The sequence below is a fragment of the Drosophila obscura genome, unplaced genomic scaffold, assembly GCF_018151105.1.
Source record: "Drosophila obscura isolate BZ-5 IFL unplaced genomic scaffold, ASM1815110v1 contig_200, whole genome shotgun sequence".
In the NCBI taxonomy this organism is placed as follows: domain Eukaryota; kingdom Metazoa; phylum Arthropoda; class Insecta; order Diptera; family Drosophilidae; genus Drosophila; species Drosophila obscura.
The window spans coordinates 6,402,972-6,424,027 of record NW_024542791.1 but is presented as its reverse complement, the minus strand read 5'-3'; the positions used below and the strand labels follow the sequence as shown (position 1 = coordinate 6,424,027).

At 39.7% G+C, this 21,056-nt stretch overlaps 1 protein-coding gene across 1 annotated transcript in view; it reads right to left on the bottom strand.

Annotated features, from left to right (window-relative positions):
- Positions 1-8,153: 8,153 nt before the first annotated feature.
- LOC111077942 (zinc finger protein chinmo) overlaps positions 8,154-21,056 on the bottom strand; it is a 50,285-nt gene continuing 37,382 nt past the window's right edge. Inside the window, 5 exon segments of the mRNA XM_041593886.1 lie at positions 8,154-10,135; positions 10,197-10,344; positions 10,415-11,235; positions 11,317-11,534; positions 16,163-16,743. Coding sequence (XP_041449820.1) covers positions 8,891-10,135; positions 10,197-10,344; positions 10,415-11,235; positions 11,317-11,534; positions 16,163-16,280 — 2,550 coding nt within the window. The 5' untranslated portion in view covers positions 16,281-16,743 and the 3' untranslated portion in view covers positions 8,154-8,890.

The following is a 21,056-nucleotide window of genomic DNA, read 5'->3' as shown; positions in this document are numbered from 1 at the left end:
AAGAAAAAGTTCACAGAAATATTACTGTGATAACAGTCAAAGTCAAAGCGTGCAGTTAGGCGTACGTGTTAAAATCCAGCTAAGCAAGCAGGGCAAGCAGTGGAATACGTTAAATTTGAAATCCCTCAGCACATGCGTCGTGCTTACATATTCTCCCGATATTGAAAACTTTTAATATGCTTGGTTTTTATTTTATATTTTTTTTATTATATTTTAGCAACAAGTTTATTGAATTTAGGTTCGTTCATATACTTTTAATGCTTAATTTCATTCAGTTTTCCATTTCCTTCTTCATGCTTTTTGTGAGTTTCTGTTACAATGTTTTTTTTTTCATTTCCGTGACTGTTGTTCTTTTAGCTTACTCGTAGTTTTTTATATGTTACACAAAAATGTATGGCATAATCGTAAATTTTTAACCCGAATTTGTGTTTAAAATATATTCAAGCTGTTACTTAAAATGTCTCGCTTGCGTTTTCTTTAGATATTCATACATTTATATATAGAAATCATATGCCTGGTGTGAAAATTTAGTATAGCATAGTTTATATTCCTTTCTTTTCCTTTTCTTTCCTTTCCTCTCCATCTCCATCTACATTCCTTGTTTTTCTTGATTTTTACATACATACATAGCCATAGTCAAATTCATATACGTTTGTGTGTGTTTTCTGTAGTTCAATAAACTTAATTTATCATTTTATTTTTTTTTAGATTTCCTTTTCAGTAGGTGTATATGTATACCTCGAACATATACATACATAAATGTAAAATCTCAGACTTTAATTTTTAACTAAAGTGCACTACATACAGAAATCGATCAGTGAAATGCGGAACTAAATCGAAGGTTTGTTTTGTCTTCATTTTCAGCTTGGAATCAGCTGTTACAGGTATTGAAAAATAAAAGTAGGCTTCACAAATATATGTAATCCCAAATAACTTAGATAATTATAATTTGTATTTTCCTTAGAAGATCTTTTGAAGTTTAATATTTCGGCTAATTAAATATTTATTTACTTATGCGCTGTCTTACTCTCGACAGACCGTACGTATGCCAATACTAGAACTCAAAAGCGGTTTCAGAAAATCCATTCCATTCATATTTCATATTTCGTATTTCCCATTTTCTTTTTCGATCAATAATTATGCAACATTCGCTTATCAACGCTTCGACAAGACAATCAAATGTAATCACAGTTTTATGTTTTCCTTCTTTATATAAACTCATTTTCATTTAGCTATTTATTTCACTATTTTGCGTGTGTATGTGTGTGTGTTTGCGTGTTCATGTTCAGTATTTGTGTGAGTGTGTGTCTGGTGTATCTGTGTGTTGGTTGTAATGGATGTTCTTTATAGTACTTAGTTGTTGTTTTGGTTGTTGTTATGTGGGTGATAAAAAGAAAATACTAAAAGAGTAGTAAGTACATGCCTAGTCTTCATGTGCTTCAAAAACTCACCTCCTATCCTCACTCTTCCCATCTCATGCCTAACCATTAAGACCCATGGCTTTCCCTCCATATGAACATCTCAACTCATGTCAACTCTCAACTGATTTCGAGCCTGTACCATCTTTCAACCTTTTTGTTTTTAGAGTATTAATACTATTACGTATTTAGAAAACTTTAAGAATATTGCACAACTTGTGAAAATGTTGACTTGACTGCCGTTTCTCATTTAGTTTTTAAGTTTTTAAAAATATTTCCATTAATATTAAATACCTGAGTTGTTCATAATCGTTTTGCATGATTATTACCTTCTTTTTTTTTTTTTGGTTTTTCATTACCATAATAATTGTAATACATATCGAAAAAAGTTGGTTTTGGTTTTGTTTGTGGTATTAAATGCATGTATACATCGTCGTGAGTCTTGATAATGCCCTGAGTTTGCTTTTTTTAAAACTATTCTCTTTTTTCCTTTTTTTTTTGTTATTTTTGTTTTACCTTTTACATACACATATTCCCGTAGTTAAAGTACATTTAAATACACATTCACCTGCACATCAAACTTTATTCTCAGAATGTTGGACTGTTGTCGCTGCTCGAACCATTCTTTCTTTCATATTTTAATTCAAATTATGAAAACTACGTGTGGTTGATTTGAAAACTTTGCAGTTCCGAACAAAGTGGAAATGAATTCGCTTTTACGACTAACATAGAGATATTTCTTTTGTGTCATGTGTAACTCAAGTCTTGTTGCATTCAAATTTCAAATGAAGAACCAAAAAATGTATGGTTAAACAAAAACTATGAAAGAAAGTCTGCGATCAGATGGAAACTTAAATTCAATCAACACTCAATTCTGAAAGTCACACCAACTGTCTTTTCTTTACAACAGTTATTTCTATCATTATTTTTTTTTACGTTATTCTTTATGCCGAAAAATTTGTACGATTTCTTCATCCTCATCGCTTTTATACATATAGTATGTATGTATGCTCTTTTAATTTTAATTTATCTGCTAAATTTTGTTTTTCGTTTTACCTGAAATTTTGTACTTGTCATTGTTCCAAAAGTTTTTTGTATGCTTCCTTTTACTTTTTTTTTCATTAAGTGTGACCTACACATAATTACTAAAAAGATACATATAAATCCAACTGAAGAAAACGAAAATATAAAACAAAAAAAATTATAAACCGTACACACATATTAAATTTAATTTGTACTCGCTTCGATTTCTCGTGTTATACAACGTTACAACAACTTGATTTACACATTGAGAGGAGTGTATAGATGTGTACTGCACCCTATGTAATTGGGGGATATATAGGCGTATATCGTATGCACATACAACTAATTTCAATAAGCTTTCTCTTCCTTCAATTTCGCATTGAACTGAACTGTAAAGTCGCTTACGCCTAAACACATTGATTACCATTTCAATAAATTTTGATAATATAAAACTTTAGTATACATATTTTCGTTACAATTAAAATCGGGGAGGGAGTGGATGAAGGGATTCCATATGTTGTCAGAGTGTTCTGTACTGTAAAGGGAGAAATTTTGTGGAATGAAAATTGCCAATTATGAGAGGGTTCTGTGGTTTTTTTTTTGTTTCTGGGGTTTAACATTTATTTAGTTGCATTTTGTTTTTAGCATTTACGTGTGTTTAGATTATAAATTTAGATTTAATCGTAAGGGTTACAAATTAGAAAAATGTGTGAACAAGCCAATGTGTTGCGAACGAACAGAACGAACGTGAAAAATGTTTACAAATTATACAAAAATATATATTACATTCATTTGCCTCCGCCTAAACTTAAACTGGGTTTTCTGCATCCACATATTCCTGTGCTGTTCTTCGCATTATTTTATAGTTATTTGAAATAACTTAGATAAAGTAATGTAATCATAATAGGTGGTGGGGAGGTGGGTGGACTGGGGATTGTGAGGGGATTGTACGGTCACAAAAATAAAATTGAAATTGAATCGTAATCGTAAGTACAATTGGCTTGTTGTGGGGAGGACTTCCGTGGGTTGCTTGCTGTTGACATTTCGCACTAAACATTTAATAGAAAAACAATTACTAACAAAAATATATAACAAAAATTACATCGATCTCTTACGAAATGTTTCGTGCACTAAATTTCATTTTAAATTTAACTTAATTTTTTCTTTGTACCTGTGCACACTATTATGTACTATATATCGTTATCATTTTTTCAATATATTCACGTTACAGTTTTTGTTTGCTTAAAAATATTTTTACAACGCAAGAGGGGTAAGGGGGTTATTAAACTGATTCCAAAATTACGAATATACAATACACAATTATTTTTCTGGATTCTCGTTAATATAGTTTATGTACAATAATGTTTTTGTGACTCATTTCTGTGTGTCACGCTTCGTGTGCTTTACTGTACTGTACGCTCTAAATGCAAAATGGCGACATTTGTTTTAAATTTACGTTTAGATTAAGTTAATTACGCTTTCGGGGAATTTTTGCTTCCATTTTGCTTGCAAACATATTTTACAAAGAAATTATTTTACGCCTTCTTGTCGAAAAGTTGGGCCTAAAATCTGATTATAGATAAAAATATTTTTGCTTTTTTTCATTTTTCTCCATTTTTCCTTTCAAATAAATATTTATGTATGTATGTATAATATTGGATGCATATACATAGATTTTTGTTTTATTTGCATGTGCCTAATAATTGTTACTTATTTTCGTTTTAGTTTTGTTTTTTCTTGTTTTAGCCAAAAGTTTAAGCCTAAAATTGTTGGTTTTTGCAATTAATTTGCTTGTTTACGCAAGTTTCTTTTAGAAAAATTTTTCTTTCGTTAAGCAAAAATGTTTATCCATCTCCTTTTTGTTTTTATAACCGTTTGGGGTTTCAATTTTATTTAATTTTAGAGTTTTTCTTGGCCTTTGGGGACTTGGCTCAAGGAAAAGTATACTTTCTTTCAACTGTGTTCGTGTTTCTTTCTATCCTTTTTTTTTTTGTGGATTTTCTTTATCTCGTTATTTTTCGTTTTTTTTTTTGGGGTAAATTTTGTAGCCTTAAATAATTTCTTTGTATTTTTGTTTATAGTAAGATTATATAGAATTACGTGTGGTTTTCATGCCTCATTTAGTTGCTTTGTCGAAATTGATGTATACAAATGATCTTAATCCTGGTCGTACTCGTATATCGCCTACATCTGCTCGCTACACATACTCGTACATAGTAAAATCTGTGGATACATACATACACATATTTCCGTATAATTAGAGTTTAGCCAAAAAGTATTTTCTTGTAGGTTTTACATTTAATGTTTAATTTTGTGTGTGTTCTAGCGCATATTTACATTTACATCAAAAAATGGATCTCAAAGGAAAATCTGTGGTGGTGTGGATGTTACAACCGAATTTTGTTCAATTAGCCAAAAGTTTTCCAGTGTGTACAAATGTATGTGCGTGTTTGTAGGTGTCACCATTTTACAAAAAGAAGAATAAAATGAAATGAAAATTGTATAAAATAATATAGGTATTCATTACTTCGTTACTGCGCAGTCTATGGCTTTTGAGGTAGTTCAGTTTACTATTGCAGTTCGATCTGGTTTTTTTTTTTGGTTTCCCATTATAGCTATTGTGTGTGTGTGTGTGGTGTGTACGTTGGTGTTGCGTGTGTCTTTTGCATTTAAAATTATTTATCGTTAATCGGTAATTGGTAATCGCATGTATCTCATCGTATGAACTAACCAATAATCGAACTAAAAACTAAAGCTTTCCTTGATAGCATCTTCAATTACAACAAAATAGTTTGTGTTTCCACCTCATTCCATGGAAACCGAAATCAGAATCGTAATCATAATAATAATAATAATAATCGTTAAATTAGTCGAAACAAGGTTTAAAAAACACAAAGAGGTAGGTTGCTTCCTGAGGTATATGAGTTCCTGAGTTTGATTACAGTCTAATTTCAAAACGAAAACGAAGACCGAACCTAAAATCTAAACTAAAAATAATCTAAAATTATCTGTATCTGGTTTTATAATATGGTTAATCATAAACCCCTGAATATTAAATATTGTTTGTTTGATTGATTCACTGACTGACTGATTGATTGATTGATGGGTTGGACCCTGTGTCAGTCCGTGCATGGAGTCCCATCAACGTACTTAAAAATAAAATGTAATTCAGACTCCAGCGAACGTTGATGGAGATTCCATTTTGCGGACTGGCGTTAGGGGTACTCTATCTTCTTGTGTGAGTGTGTGTGTGTGTGTGTGTGTGTGTGTGTGGAGCGTGAGCGTGGGGTCGGCAAAGAGGTAGTTTTGGTTAAAATATTGCCAAGTTTAAATTGTATAATATTGCTATTGTTTCTGTTTCTGTCTCTATTCTCAACACGAATGCAAATTGAAATTCGAGTGGATTTTCATCTCTATAGGGGAAAATTATGCATAAAACGATAAAAAGAACTAAATGAAAATAAACCTTTTCTTCATTTGCAACTTCAAAACGATATCACAGAACAAACTGGGTGTCGGCTAAGTAAGAACTATTTTAACTTTACTTAAAAAATCGGAAAGCCCAAAGAGCTTCCTGCATGCGTGGGTGTTGTACGTTTAGTGTGTTGTTGTTTGTTTGGTTTTGTATGTGTTTTCCGTTTTGTGTGGTTTAACAGTTAATATATTTAAAATATTCAACATTTTGGCTATTATTTTGTTAGCTTTTCTATGGAGTTGCCTGGCTGGTTATCAGAGTGGACATCCTGTAGTTATCAGGGGACTTCCTGCTATTGCCTGCTATGGAAATTCAGTTAGCTTGTCACAAAATCAAATAAAACCCTTCGCTATTTCTCTCTCTCTCTCTCTTTCTGTTGGCGAGCCTAAGTGTTCCTACATATGCGCTTAGTACTGTATGTATACAATACACGTACATATATATGTATATATATACTATATCTATGTATATCTAGGCATTTCATTATACAACTGAGGCCACACATATATGCTACAGATACATATAAGTATATGTATGCACATTGATAAATGTATTTACAGGTGGTGTCCGCTCTGTGGCGGACTGTTCTTTACTTAAATGTTTCCCATTTGGGGTTTTCTTTCAATCTTTGCTTACAACAAATATTTCTCATTTTTTGTTAGTTATTTTACAGCTTGTTCTTTGTGGGTTTTTTAGTGGGGGGGGCTTTAGATTTCGATTTTAGGTCCCCCCGCCTTTGATGTAGCCTTCCAAAATTATAAGAGCCGAAAAAAATTAATTTTGAATTTTTGTTTGGTGGTTTTCTTTTTCATTTTTGTTGAATTTTCTTTTGTATGAAAAATGTTTTCCAAAGGTGTGCCAAAAGTTGTTTTGATTTTGAATTTTGTCATGCTGTAGATTTTGCTCTGCTGTTTTCTGTTTGTTGTTTGTTGCGTTGAAAGTTTTTGAGAACGTTTTTGAGTGGTTGCTGCTGAATCTTTTGTTTCGTTTCGTTTCGTTTCGTTAATCAACATGTTTCACACTTGGCTAGAATTATTCAATTTAAAAAATAATTACATTTACTTTACGTTTCTTTGCTATTTTTTGTTTCCTCTACGATGAAGGCATCACCGTTATATATATTCTTTGTTTTATAAAATTTTACTAGTAGTCATTTAATTATATATTCTTATATAGGCACCCAATTTACCAATTGTTTTTTATTCTTTCTTTCTCTTCGTATTACTTTCTTAAGAAACTTTTAAATTGAATTTTGGTTTTCTTTTCGTTTAGCCAAAAGCAGTTAAATGGTTTTTGAAAATTTTGAGGCCTAAAATGGATTTGAAAAACTCAAGAAATTATAAAAAAAATTCAAAATTAAAGTTATAAACCCAAAAAAAAAATATTCTCCTTTTAAAGCAAATCTTTCACTGGTTTTAAGCAGAGGTCCTGGGATGCTTGCTCCCCATATGGGCGACTTTTCATCACATAGCCCGACTGTATATCTCGTTTGCCATTTCGTATTATAAATTTAATAAAATTATTTACAAAAAACCTTGGACAAACGGCAGCCTGGAAGTGCGGTAAGCCTGCTGCCCGGTAGGGATTCCAAGCATCCTGTGGCACCCCGTGTTTCTTCCCTAGGTATTTATCATCGTTTCGTTTCGTTTCGCTTTGCTATTTTGTATTTTGTTTCTTTTTTTTTTATACTATTTAATTATTGCAGGTACTTGTGGTTGCGGTTTTGTTGTTGCTATTGTTGCTTTGTAGTTTGCTTATTTTTTTCTTGTTTGTTTGTTGCAGCTATTTTTTTTAAATAGTTTTTCATAGGTTTGTTAAATTCAGTTTTTTTTTATCTTAGCTTTTCGTTTTGTTTGATTTGAGGCAACTTGCAGTTTGTGTTGTGTGTTTGTTACTATAGGAAATCAAAAATATATACGCGACAGTAATTGAATCGTATCGATCCGATCCGATCGGTCGATCGATCGATCAATATACTCTTTCAACACACACGAATAAAACAAACATATGACATTTGTTTCAATCTTTTGTCTACATTTGAGGCTGTACCAGTCAAAAACGTTCAAACTTTTTGCATTCACTATTTTTGTTTTTATAGTTTTAGTTTTAATTATTTTGCAGTTTTGCAGTTGTTTTTTTATTTGTTTGCTTTGCGAGTTTCTCTTTGATTAGCACCCTGAAAACAATTTTTCAGCCGGATTGCAGTTTTTATAGTTTATTCTGTTCTGTTTTTAGTGTGTGTGTGTGTGTGTGTCTATTATGGTTCTTTCTGTATATCTGTAGTTTGTTGTTTGTAGTTTCTGTTACAAATCTTTTGTTCCGGTTCTGATTCTGATTCTGGTTCTGATTCTGGTTATGGTTAATGTTCGCTCGTGTTACGAAGCTCCGTTTCTGTTTCTATGTCCGATCTGATTCTTGTTATTAGTTTGTTTCATTTAGTTATAAATCATTTGGGATTTGTTGAATTGTTATCTTTTTGTGGCGTCTTTCTAAAACATATTTTTGTAATGAAAAATTCTGCAAAAAGTTGGACATCAAATACTGCCTTCTGTTCGTGTGTGTGTGTGTGTGTATGTGTGTGTGCGTGTGATGCATATGTGTGTGTGTGTGTGTGTGATGTGTGTTTGGATTTTGTTTTTTTTTTGTTGTTGTTTGTTTGTTTGTTGTTGTCATAAATCTTATGAAATATTAGTAGTTCTTTGTTTTTTTTGTTTTGTTTTTAGTAATAGTTTGCCCTGGACCTCTGCTGGGGCCAGGGACTTGGTTGCTTGGTGGTCTCCGAGGGCAACAGCAGTTGCAACAGTAGTCATCTGTTTCTTCTTCATCATCTTCTTCTTGGCGCGCACGCGTAAATCATTTGTAAATCACTCTCCTTCATCTTTCATCGTTCATCGTTCATCCTTTAAACGTTCCTCCGTATCAATTCTTAACCTAAAGTTTAAGCAGCTTCTTTGGGGGGGGCTTCTTCTCCTTCTTACTGCTCCACATTGACCTTGGGCGTGGAGGTCAATGTGGGCGTCTCGTTGGGCGGTATTATGTGTGGGGGGCTGGTGGGCGTGTGTTGCATTCGATTGTAGACCTCCGGCTCCGGCTCGGACATATGCAGATGCTGGGGTTCCTCCTCATCCTCAGTGTCCGACAGAGGCTCTATCTTCGGCTCCACCACGACGAGCTCGGAGCCAGGCTGTGGCTCTGGCACCGACTCGTCCACCTCCATGGTCCGCTCGAGGCTGCCATCGCTGGCCTCGGCATCGCTGCCGCTGCCACCGTCGCTGGTGCCCGTTGTGGTGTTGGTGGTATTGGTGGTATTGGTGGTTGTGGTGGTGTGGGTGGTGTTCACCGTTGTGTTCATGGTGGTTTCCATCATAGCCTCTGCTTCGGCCTCTGCCTCGGCCCGCTGGGCCTGTTCGACGGCCATCGCCGCCTTGATCTGCTGAGCCAGCTCGTGGTGCATCTTCTGTTGCTGCTGCTCGTAGCTGAACGGCTCAGTGCCCGCTGATCCGCTCGTGTGTATTGGTATTGTGTGTGCCCCAGACGCCTGCAATGGCGCCATCTCCATCTCCGCCGCCTCCATCTCGCCCCCTCCTACCGCTTCGGGTACCGCGGCCATCGCATCCCGCCGCTGCATGCACTTCTCGAGTGCCATCTTGAGTGATTTACGTTTACGCTGCTTCGCCGCCTCCTTGTGGGCGCTCATGACTACTGCTGCCGCTGCTGTTGCGGCCGCCTCCTATGGTGAGTGATTGGCGGCCGCCGCTGCAGCCGCCGCGGCTGCCACATGGGCAGGCGCAATGGTTGCCCCAGCCGCCAGTCCAATCTCCTGCTTGTGCTCCCGGGCGATGTGCCGCCGCACCGTGTTGTTCCTGGTGAAGGTGCGCTCGCAGAACGGACAGGGCACACGTATGCCCTGATGGCGCTGACGGATGTGGGCGCGCAGGTTCGTCTCGTACCCGTACAGGCGGTCGCAGTACAGACACTTCAGCTTCTTGCCGTCCGCTGTGTTCACGCTGTTCTTGTTGTTCATCTTGGTGGCATTCCACACGTTCAGCATGTCGGCCGGTGCAATAGATGCGGCCAGATTGCCCGAAATCGATCCATCCGCATTCTTGAGGTTCTCCAGCAGGGCGTTCGGTGTGGTCGATGAGGTGTTCGAGTTCGGCGGCGGTGGTGGGGAGTAGTTCGAGTTCTCCAGCTTCACGCGCAGATCCTCGGCTCCGTTCTGTATTGAATGCGTTAAATGGATTAGCTAAGGTAATTCGCGCTTTGTTGTTGCCACTCACATCTGTTGATTCATCCATGAGCTCGCGGTCATCGTCGTTGGCATCGTTGGCACTGCCATTGTTGCGCTCCGACTTGACAATGCGATCCAGCCCACTGTTGGCATTGCCGTTGCCGGCTGTGGTGCTGGGACTGTGGTTCTCGTAGCGACTAAGGAGAGAGAGAGTCAGTTAATAAGGGTGTGGATGGGATAGGACTGATGTCCTAGCTGTTGACCCACCTGGACTGTGGCGAGGCTCTTTCCGAGTGCATGGTGTCCGCTTCGGTGGGCGCCGTCGATGAAGCACTGGACGATGGACGATGATACGGCGGCTTGTTGATGGGACTGGGGCACTCGGAGGACGAGTTCTTGGAGCCATCGCGCAGCACAGAGCCGCGCAGCTCCTGCTCGGCATACGGACTGCGCAGGGCGCGCTTGCGCAGCGGCTCATACGAGATGGGTCTGTACATGGGCGGCACATGGGTGTAGCCCATGGTGGAGGAGGAGCTGCTGCCCGGATGCATCATCGAGTCGCACTCCTGCTTCAAGCTGCCGGTCGATCCGCCCAGATGAAGAGCGGCGCCAGCACCGCTGCCCAGGCTAATGGGTCCGTTGTTGCCACCACCCACTCCATTGCCACCGACTCCGCCTGCTCCGGATCCAGCACTCAAGGGTCCATGGCCCGTCGCTGTGCCCCCGATAATGTTGCCACCAGCACTGCCGCAACGATCCAGTGCATTCGCACTGGCCGCCAGGGCACTCAATCCGCTGGCCGCCACACTGGCAGCGGCTGCCATTCCACCGGCAGCGGCCATGCCACTGAGGGCGCCGGCCAGACTCAGCCCGTTGCCATTGCCCAGGCCCCCGGGAATGGAGTTCACCCCGGAGCCAGTGCCCAGACCAATGCCAACGCCACCGCCCTGCACAATGCTGCTGCCGCTGAGGCTGTTGCGCATGCTGCGTCGCCCCGTGGGCGAATCTAGCGGCGAGCTGTCGCCCATATGCTGCTGTTGAGCCTGTTGTGCGGCCAGACGACCGGTCTCTGTCGACAGTCCCTTGACCTGATCAAAGATAAATGGAAATGTAAAGGGGTAATGTTGGAGTGAAATCACAACTCGGAATTGAGTGTGGCGGAAACTCACCTGCAAGCTCTCGGCGGACTTGAGGAAACTGTTGAGTGCCTCCTGGGACACATGCACCTCGCCCTTGTACATGAACTCGAGAAGAGCGGCCATGTTATCGGGCGTTGTGGCCTCCAGTATGATGACGCACTGGCCATTGGTGGGCGTGTTCTCGAACAGATCGGCAAACTTCTTTGAGCAGGCAGCCAATATAAGTTTGTGTGCTTTGAAGACTGCGCCTGCAATGGTAGCGAATGGAACACGACAGTGTTAGCCAAGGATGGTTCATAGAAAATATAATCCTACTTCCAATAAAACCCCTTCCCCTTCAGTAAGCAAGGAAAAAGCGATAATAGTCTGCACTTCCTTAGCCAATTTCCCTTCCCTCATTTCGAAATGCTTCGATTAAAGCATCTCTACCGGCATCTCAGACATGAAGGCAGTTGCCAACAGGTGGCGCCGAAAACGAAAACGCTAGCCAAGACCTTGAACTCGTAAAAAAATCATGTTAAATATATATACTACGAGTAGTAAGAGTATACCCACCCCCTGTCCCTGTCCCTGTCCCTGCCCCACTCACACATTTACATCACATGCATAGAGAGAGGAAAGCGAGGACCCGCCACACACACACACAAACATAAACACGTAGCACAATAAAAAGCGAAAAGCAAGAAAATTATTTCCTTGCTCTTGACTACACACACACACAATGAGCTTTTCCCACCCCCAACCACCCACCAAGTCTCACGGTTACATACATATATATACTATATATATGTATAGTATTTCTCCTTTTCTCTATCTTTGTGTCTGAGTTATTATTCAACATCAATGTCGCGTCTTGGCAATCTTTTGTGTGTGTCCTGGGCTCCTGCCTGACTTTACCTGGAAGCCATCCCCCTGGAAAACCCACCCCCAAGCCCTCCTCCTCCTCCTCCTCCTTCCGCCATGTCGCAGTCACTCCAAAATAAGTATATTTTGATGTGCTACCTCCCTCCCCCCCTCATTTTCTACGAGTTGTTTTGTGTGCTGTATATGGAATCTTTTTCGGCTATGTACTGACATTTTTCACGCTTTTCTTTTGGGTGCCACTGGGTGGGAGTGGGAGCAGGAGCAGAAGGTGTTTCGAAACTTATGTGTCGCTCCTTTATGGGGCACTTGTTGTGTTGGCAGCGAGCATTACTTAAGCCAAATTGAAGTGACACTCGCACAGCGGTGGCTGGTGGCTGGCTGGTGGCTGGCTGCTGGCTGCCTGGCTGCCTGCGATAGAGCTACTCCACTGAAGATAACTGAAATTTTATTTACCGCCAACATTGCTCATAAATATATTTCAAGTTTGACACTTTTAGTAATTTGGGGCAGCAGCAGCTGCTTCCTACCACCTAACAAAGTGACAGGCAAATGTGCATTAAACATTTCCTCGGAGGGGGCTTAATCAGGGTGCAGTACCCCATACCCCGTCCCTCGTCCACGACTCTTTCTATATACAATTCAACAGAAATTGTGCGCCTTCAATTCCACTTTTTCGATGATAAGAGAATTCTACGCGGATTGATAACAACAAACGAGAATTCGTGAGGCAAAAGACACAAAAGAACAACAATAAAAAAACACCATCAAGGTCATATGCCGCATTGCACGAGCATTGGAAATCATTCTCGGAAGTAGAGATGGGTGCGGGCTTGGCACCATCACTGAGCACTGAGCACTGAGCAGAGATGTTTTTGGGTGTCTCTATTTATTTGTTTGTACTTGTTATGATGAAACAGACACCTTTGATATAGTTTGAGCACGAGGCACCGAAGTTCCATTTCCACCTCTAGTAGGAAGTGAAACAGCAGCAGCCAACGCTGCGTATACCTAATCCAAGTCGTCACTCATTAGCACGCAAAACAATGCTACCTATGCGCGCTGATTATATAATATTCGGGGATTAATACTACGCAAATTGCATTTCACATATGGCGGGCGCACCACAGCACACACTTGTTGTTTACCCTCTGCCAAAAAAAAAAATTAAATTATTTTCAACTTTTATTTTGTTGTTTTTCTACGTTCTCATGATTAAGTTTCTGCCTTTCCTTTTTTTTTTGTATGTATTTATTGTGTTGCTTGATTTTCTAACACTTGATACAACAGAAATTGGGTCACAATCGCCACAAAAGAAAACGCAAAAACCCAATACATACGAGAGTATATCTCTGTATATATGTATGTATGTACATATATTCCGATATGTCTGTATGGTGTGGCCTTGATAAAGAAATGTCATACAATAATGTGTATAAAACATTTTTGCTTCTGCTTTGCGTTGTTTACGTTCCGCCCCCCGCGCCAGATCGATCCGATCCCCACCGATTAATGGGCGAATGTTTACGGCTGCGAATAATCATAATCATACTAGTAGTATTCCTCTACAATTTGTTTTGATTTTATTTTCGCACCCGAGTATACTGTACCCAGTTTACTGCATTTTGGCAATAACATTCGCACAGAGTACTCGAAATATGGCCAGTTTTTCTTTTGGCTTTTTGGGTCTCTAATCTAATCGGATGATTCATGGGACACAAAAAACCACGTGGTTTGCTCCTGAAGAAGGTGTTGCACTTGAAAATTATTTTAATGTGTCAAATGTTGGCTAAAGAAATTTTAAATATTCTATTCCTCTGCCCTAAAAATCCATTCCACACACCTTAATAAAGTACAAACAAATCTTCAAATATATATTTGTTCATCTCAAAATCAACCCCTGACAGAGGGGAAAACTCCCACCAGACAGCAGTCATCCCAACCCACAACCCCCCATACGTCCCACCAATAACATGGCCCAAGGCCAAGCAAATGTTCATTTGGGTAAAAATGCTCATTTCTCAAGTGGTAAAGAACCCCAGAAGCACAAAGCCCATGCATCCTTCTGTAATCGAAAAAGTGTAAAACAGAAATGAATATCCAAAAAATGTACGACGAGTACACATGAATATTAAAAACAATAAAAAACATACGTTATTTGCTTTTGTTTTCACAGACGGCCAAATATTTAATGCTTCATTTCGAAATGGACAAAAAGGGATCGGTGGAGAGCCAGAGACAAATCAAACATAACAAATGCAGATTTTGGATGGACGGCCGCAGCCCACGCCACCAAAGAAATATTAAAAACCACAATTAAAAGCAGGAAAACCAAAGGGCTTACAGGATGTGTTGGGGGGGAGGGGTTTGGGTGGGCAAATTTTAATCAAAAGTAGTACCACTTCGATTGATATGAATGACAACGGGGACTCACAGAGAGCGAGAGAGTGTGGGCGATGTAAAGGGGTTCCAGGATTTGTCTAGGCTTTTTTTTTGGTGTTGCTGTTGGGGGAGCTGTCTGCGTATGTCTCTCCCGAACACCAAACCACAAACCCCTTTCCAAGCACCCATAATCCCAGCCAGCGACTGTTGTTCCCACTCATTCAATCAATGCTAAAATCTATACTTTCCCGCATGAGTAATGTCTGCAGGGGCTTTAAAGAGCCCCAAAAACTCTTTCAGTCTTTCTCTTCAAAGTTTTTTGTGTAAAATTTAAAATCATTTGAAGGCCAAGGCATACATAAGCATAAAACAAAAACATAAAACGGAATACATACACAAAATCCTACATAATAATCATAAAAGTAAGCCAAGACGACACACAGACACACACATACACACATTACACCCAGTACAAAAACAGGCCAAGAAGGGAAATATTTAAACCCAAATCAAAAGAGAGCGAAACGGAAAGAACAGGAAGGTTAACAAGGGTCCCAAAAGGCACAGGCACAGTCACAGTCACAGGCCCAAGCACACACACACACACAAAAAGCACAAAGGAACCCCAAAAATAACTGACCTCAGTCAAAGCTAAATAAATATATGTAAAAATATATACTTATACATAAACGGAATCTAGAGATTTTGTGTTCTATATATGTATGTAGGTCTGTCCCCCTGTCCCGCATTTATTTGCCATTTAATAAGCCAGCATAAAAACTGTAGTAAAAGGCCGTAAATGAACTAGTAAAGACTCCACCCCAGACGGGGAATATTCAGCAACAGGGCGACGACGACGGCAACAGGACCCTGACAGACAGACAAGGACGAGACGGAGACGGAGACAGACCATAAAAGCTACTTCGCGCGTTGCCATCAAACAAGCCCGCAAAGAACAAGAAAAAAAGAAATCAATGTCTGGTAGCTTATTAGCCAAAAGGAAAAAAAAAAACTTTGCACAAGAGCCTTGTAGGGAAATAATTCTGTTTATCTTTACATTCCAAGGGTCCCCACATCTTCCTGTTCTTATATCATGATTATTACACATCTGCCTTTGCTTATGTGATGACTATTATATCTACGCAAAGGACAATTTATCGCTTACATCAGACACATATGTGTGTTGGGTATACACAGGACAGAATAAATTCTTTCCTTGGTTGAAGTTGGGAGGAAGCTTAAGGTATCTTAATAAATGTATGAAAATATTCATCAAAGTCGTTCACTTGGGGGAGTTCCGTGTTCCTCATGCTAAAGTTGCAGTAGCTCTACAATAAATCATTGAAATTTTCACTAGCAACATAAAGTCGTAAAGTTTTTCCTGTCAAAATTGTAAACAATTTCTTGAATTTATTTCTGATAATTTCTACGAATTCAATTGTGAAATCATTCGTTTCAGATGGGAACTCTTCACTCTTGGAACTCTTCACGCCACCTTGGAGCAACCATTATGACCCTCACGTTAAGCTACTTAACGCCTGCACTTAGGAATATTATACATTTTCCCTATCTTGTAATTGTTGTCATTGTCTGAAGTATGTAAAAGCAAATAAAATTGTTGGCAAAAACTTACCATCGCAGTACAGTGTAACATCGGCCAGTAGATCCGATTTGAATAGATTTGAGAATGTTATTGCCAAATTGGAGGAATAACTGTTCCACTTGAGGCAGAACTGCTGCTGTGGATCCATGTTGACGCCAGTTGTACCTCCGTTGTTCCGTTAAGTTCTATATCGTCCTGGAGCCGTATTCCTATCCGGCGTATCCTTTTTCTTGATCAAATTCAGGATACAAAGGGTTTGAGCGGCGCCAGAGCGACGGATGTAAATGATTGTTGATTGTTGAATTTTGCGCGTTGTTGTTGTTGTTGTTGTTGTTGTTGCTGTTGTTGTTGATTTATTTGTTTTAGTTTGTTGCCAAAATGGAATTTCGTGGAATATTGTGGCTGCCAGCTGCCGAGCATAAAAGCACTGGTGTGACCGCCGCAAATCCTTAGCCAAAAGGGAATTTTGCAATTGTTTTCTTAAATGTTTTTTTTGTGTGTTATTTCCGCTCCGCTGGTAATCGTTGGTGATAATTAATTTCGATGAAAACTGCTGTATAAATTCAACAAATTACGAATAACACAGATCACAGGTCCGAACACGACAAATGCTGCAACGAGAATGGGGAAACAAAACAAAAACGTATGGCTAGGATTAGTTTTGGGTTTTACGAACACGAACAGCTTCCGCAGCGCCTGCTTTTCAATCAGAAATTAATCTATCGGCCTAATGCAATGTTGCAAAAGTTTATCCTCAAAAAAGTTGATGCCTTTGCACATAACCCAGTAGTTCCTGGAATAGTGTTCAATACACACTCAAATTTCAAAATGCATCGCATTTGTGTTGGTAACTCTATCTGGTGGCATGGCCCTCGCCTGTGCCTGCAGCATTTCCTCTGCCCAACCAATTTATTAGAAATTAATCGAGCATTTAGAAAGGCCCGGACCAAAGCGATACAACCACAAGAAGAAAAAAACACCAAACCAAAAAAAAAAAAGATATACGATTCAATTCTGGGAATTTTCGACCACTCAAATATGCCGCCATCCGCAGGTTCAGCCGCAGCAGCAGCCGCAGCCGCAGCCTCACTTTTTGATGCAACGTAGAGAGAACTTTCTGATTTGCTGATTCTGAAAGTGACTCCCGGGGACTCTCCTTTCGACTTTGTTGTATGCCTCGTCTACGGTTTCTTCTTCTGCCGCCTCCTCCTCGCGTTGCGTGCCGCTCGAGCTCGTCGCTCGATCCCTGCCACCAATTCCTGGAAACTGCAGGTGACGTTCCGTTCCGTTCCGTTCTGTTCTGTTCGCCTTGGAGCCATCGCATCGCATCGTTGCATGGGATGCGTTTGTTTTCTCCGAATTTGTTTAATCGTTAGAAAAATGCGGCCCCGCCAACTTTTGTGGAAGCCACCAATTTCTTCGCCCCTCTACCATCTCCTCCCTCATCACTGACTCATTTTTTTCCCCTATTTGGGGCAGCGGCAGGAATCAGAAATCAACGGTTTCGTTTCAAGCCCCGAAGCAACAGCCAACACCACACACTGAATGGCCAACCAAAAAAAAAATATATATATATATATCGGTAAAAAGCTATTAAGAAATTCCTGGGAAGTTTGCAGTTTTTGAGTCTAAGGTGGAGTCTCCACTCCGCTCCGCTCAAGCAACTGGAATTCTCTGGCTGATGCGGGGAGCAGCAGGGAGAGGTTGCTCTTCTGCCCTTGATGGCTCAGATGTTTGGTATCGTTGTGGGTAAAGGGAGAAATTGATCGAGATGCTGGATGCTGATTGGCGGTAGCAATGAAGAAAGCGTTCCAGTTCCAGTGGCACTTTATGGATACTTTCTTCATTTCTTTTTTATGTTAATTAACATTAGAACTTTTGCTCCGAATGGTTTTGCTGCATTGAAGGTACACACTGCATTGATGTACAGTGTAAAAAAGAGTTTGATATAAAGAAAAATAGCCACAGGCACATATGATACAAGATATCTTAAGGAAACTACGCAGTTAAAAATTAAACAGATCCAAAGAGATCCTCTTAACACAAAACCCCGCATGTAGCAGCCGTGTGACTCTTTATTACATATAATTATTCCCCCCTATCACTTTCCTTTCATCCCGGTCACCCTGCTTCCATCCGTACTCGTTCATCTTCCCCATTTACAGAAGCTTCAAACAAACAAAAAAAAATCCCCAATTACTTTTGCACTTGGCCAAAGCTCCCGCTCCCTTAAATAGCTTCACTTGTGCACAACTGTACTTTTACGACTATTTCTTGTGGATTCCATTGTTGTATGTGTTGTATGAAAGCGAATACGCAATGGAAATTTACGCAGCTGCATTTCAAATGCTTTTTCAATTACACAAAATGCTCACCAGAGCACCACAGAGAGAGCACCAACAACAAAGAGCCTTAGGGAATATAAAGGGGAAAAAAAAGCTAAAGCTGAAGCCAAAAAATAGATCAAAATTGCGTCTCGTTTGCACTCACACATACACACACGCAGATACGTGATACACAACACACACACACACACTAATGTACATGGCAACGCACCTGAATGAAGAAGTTTCAAGGCGAAATCATAGCTCAGGTATCTGGTAACCTATCTGCTGTGCCTCACCTCGCCTCTGCCTCTGTCTCTGCCACAGTCCCTGCCCCCCCCTGCCACACTGAAACCAAACAACCAGAACAACATCCCGAAGAAACGACGATGCGATGTGCGAAATGTACAAGAAAAACAACGCGTAAATCCTTTTCACAAACACAAACACATTCACACATTCACACATTCACATTCTTATAAGGAGCTTCTCTATAAGGCTGGGTTCCTGGAACGACAACGCACACAATGAAATCAAAACAACTTTTTTTTCTTCTTCGTCTTTTAAGGATTTTAGGAATGGGCATCGGAAATCGGGTATCGGGTGGGGGGGAACTTGTGGCCTGGGGAGGGTTTACTGATCTCCTCTTGCAAAGCAACGCACTTTGGGTAGCAAATTACGCAATAAATGAGAGCAAAATGCAATTGAAACTAAGCAGGGAGGGAGGATCGAAGGCAGAGAAAGTTTTTAAGAGGGATTGTTATTGGAAAGAAGAATATCCCAGGGTAAGGTAAGATATCGCACAGATATTGATTTCTCAAAATTGTGTTCTCAAAGTGAAACTAAAACTTGAAATTATTATTTCAGTATCTATTGCCACTATTTATCCCATGCGTAATATTTAAATATTTACCCATGCATTAATTGTGGTAAGTACAATGCATTAAGATCTCTCTTATGTCCTATGTATATGTATGTATATATCCATATGTATATCCCAGCTTGCTTCATTGTTAGATGCTTCTAGAACATTCCATGCAGATACACAGACGCATCTGCATCCCCTACCCATTCCAAGGAGTAGAAAATTCTCTTCCCACATGGAGAAATTTGAGTCTCAAATGCTACAACTGTCAACGGCAGAGTTCTCCAAATGTTAGAGGTTACAGAGTACTTCTGGAGCCAGAGTTGCGACACGCAAAAGCCTTCCCCTTATATTCATTGCTACATATATGTATGTATTTATGTATAATAAATTAGGGGTTCTATCACATCCATTCAACTTTGTTCCAACTACATTGACCATTCCAATAGTAACTCTTGGGCGGATACTCCTAAAAATCTAAATATCAAAGTAATCCACTGATGTAGAGAGTATTAACACAAACAAGTTCTTCTGAATGCTCTTGAAGCGTGCATCCAAACAAATCAAATCTCAAAAGTAACTCAAAGCAAAACATCATTGAAATGTTATCACAAAAATAAAAACACAATCCACTATTTAATTTTTATACGAGTATGTGTGTGTGTATGTACGTATATATATAGTTTTTTTTGATGGTACGAGTATTTCAACTAATTGACCTTGTGCACTATTTAGACGAAAGCGTCCATTCAATTCCGTGATTCATATTTTATTTTGTTTGTTTTCGCATCGATTCATTTGAGTGCAGTTTGGCAGCATGGCAGCAAGTGGTTGTGTAGATACATCTACGATACATCTACGAGTACGAATGTGTGTATGGGTGCTGATACATTTAATTGTATGCATAAAACACTATTTGTCTATTTTGAACGTTCTTATTGTTGCTGGTCTTTGATTTGAATGGCAATTAATTCCGACAAATGACGCACTTGATTATGAAATTTAGCTGCGTCCCCTTCTCCCTTCTCTTGCATTTTGTTTAGTGTTTTATTCTTTGAGTGCAATCCATCTAAGCCACAACCAAATATCAGAACATTCGATGTAACGAAAATGTCCATTCTAAGGTGTTCTCTTTTCGGCACTCTCTTGTGCGTATCGAGTCGACCATCACAGTGCCGCCTAATGTGGAAGCAGTTGATTTAGGCGCAAGTCTATAAAGGAAGTCTATGTTCTTTTCAAAGTAAATTCTACCACATTCATTTAGCAGCATATTTATTCCAGACTGCGTCTGCAGCAGTCAGCTGTACGATTTCCCGTTCCCTCCTGATACATTTCCAGCCAAACCAATGTCGTTTTAAATGTCAATCCCCCCCTACCCTATTTTGATACAAATAACCGAAAAAACAGATACGAAAAATGTATGAAAGTTAATTTTCTGCAGCAGTCAGCTGCAGCTACGCTCCATTGATACGTTTTGATCGCTCTGTCATAATCCATCTAATTTGAATGTCAATCCCCCTGCCCTGTATTACAACAGCAATCAGTGGAAAAAACAAAAACAGATATGAGGAAAGTAGTCACTCGTACGGAGAGTAACGCTGCTTCAGCTGTTCTGCCAGATGCACCTGATGCCGATGCCGATGCCAAGGCCTGTGCGGATGCCCGGATGCGGATGAGCAACCGCACGCTTAGATGCTTATCCCAGCGGGTGGTGAAGATGTCATAACTCAGACAC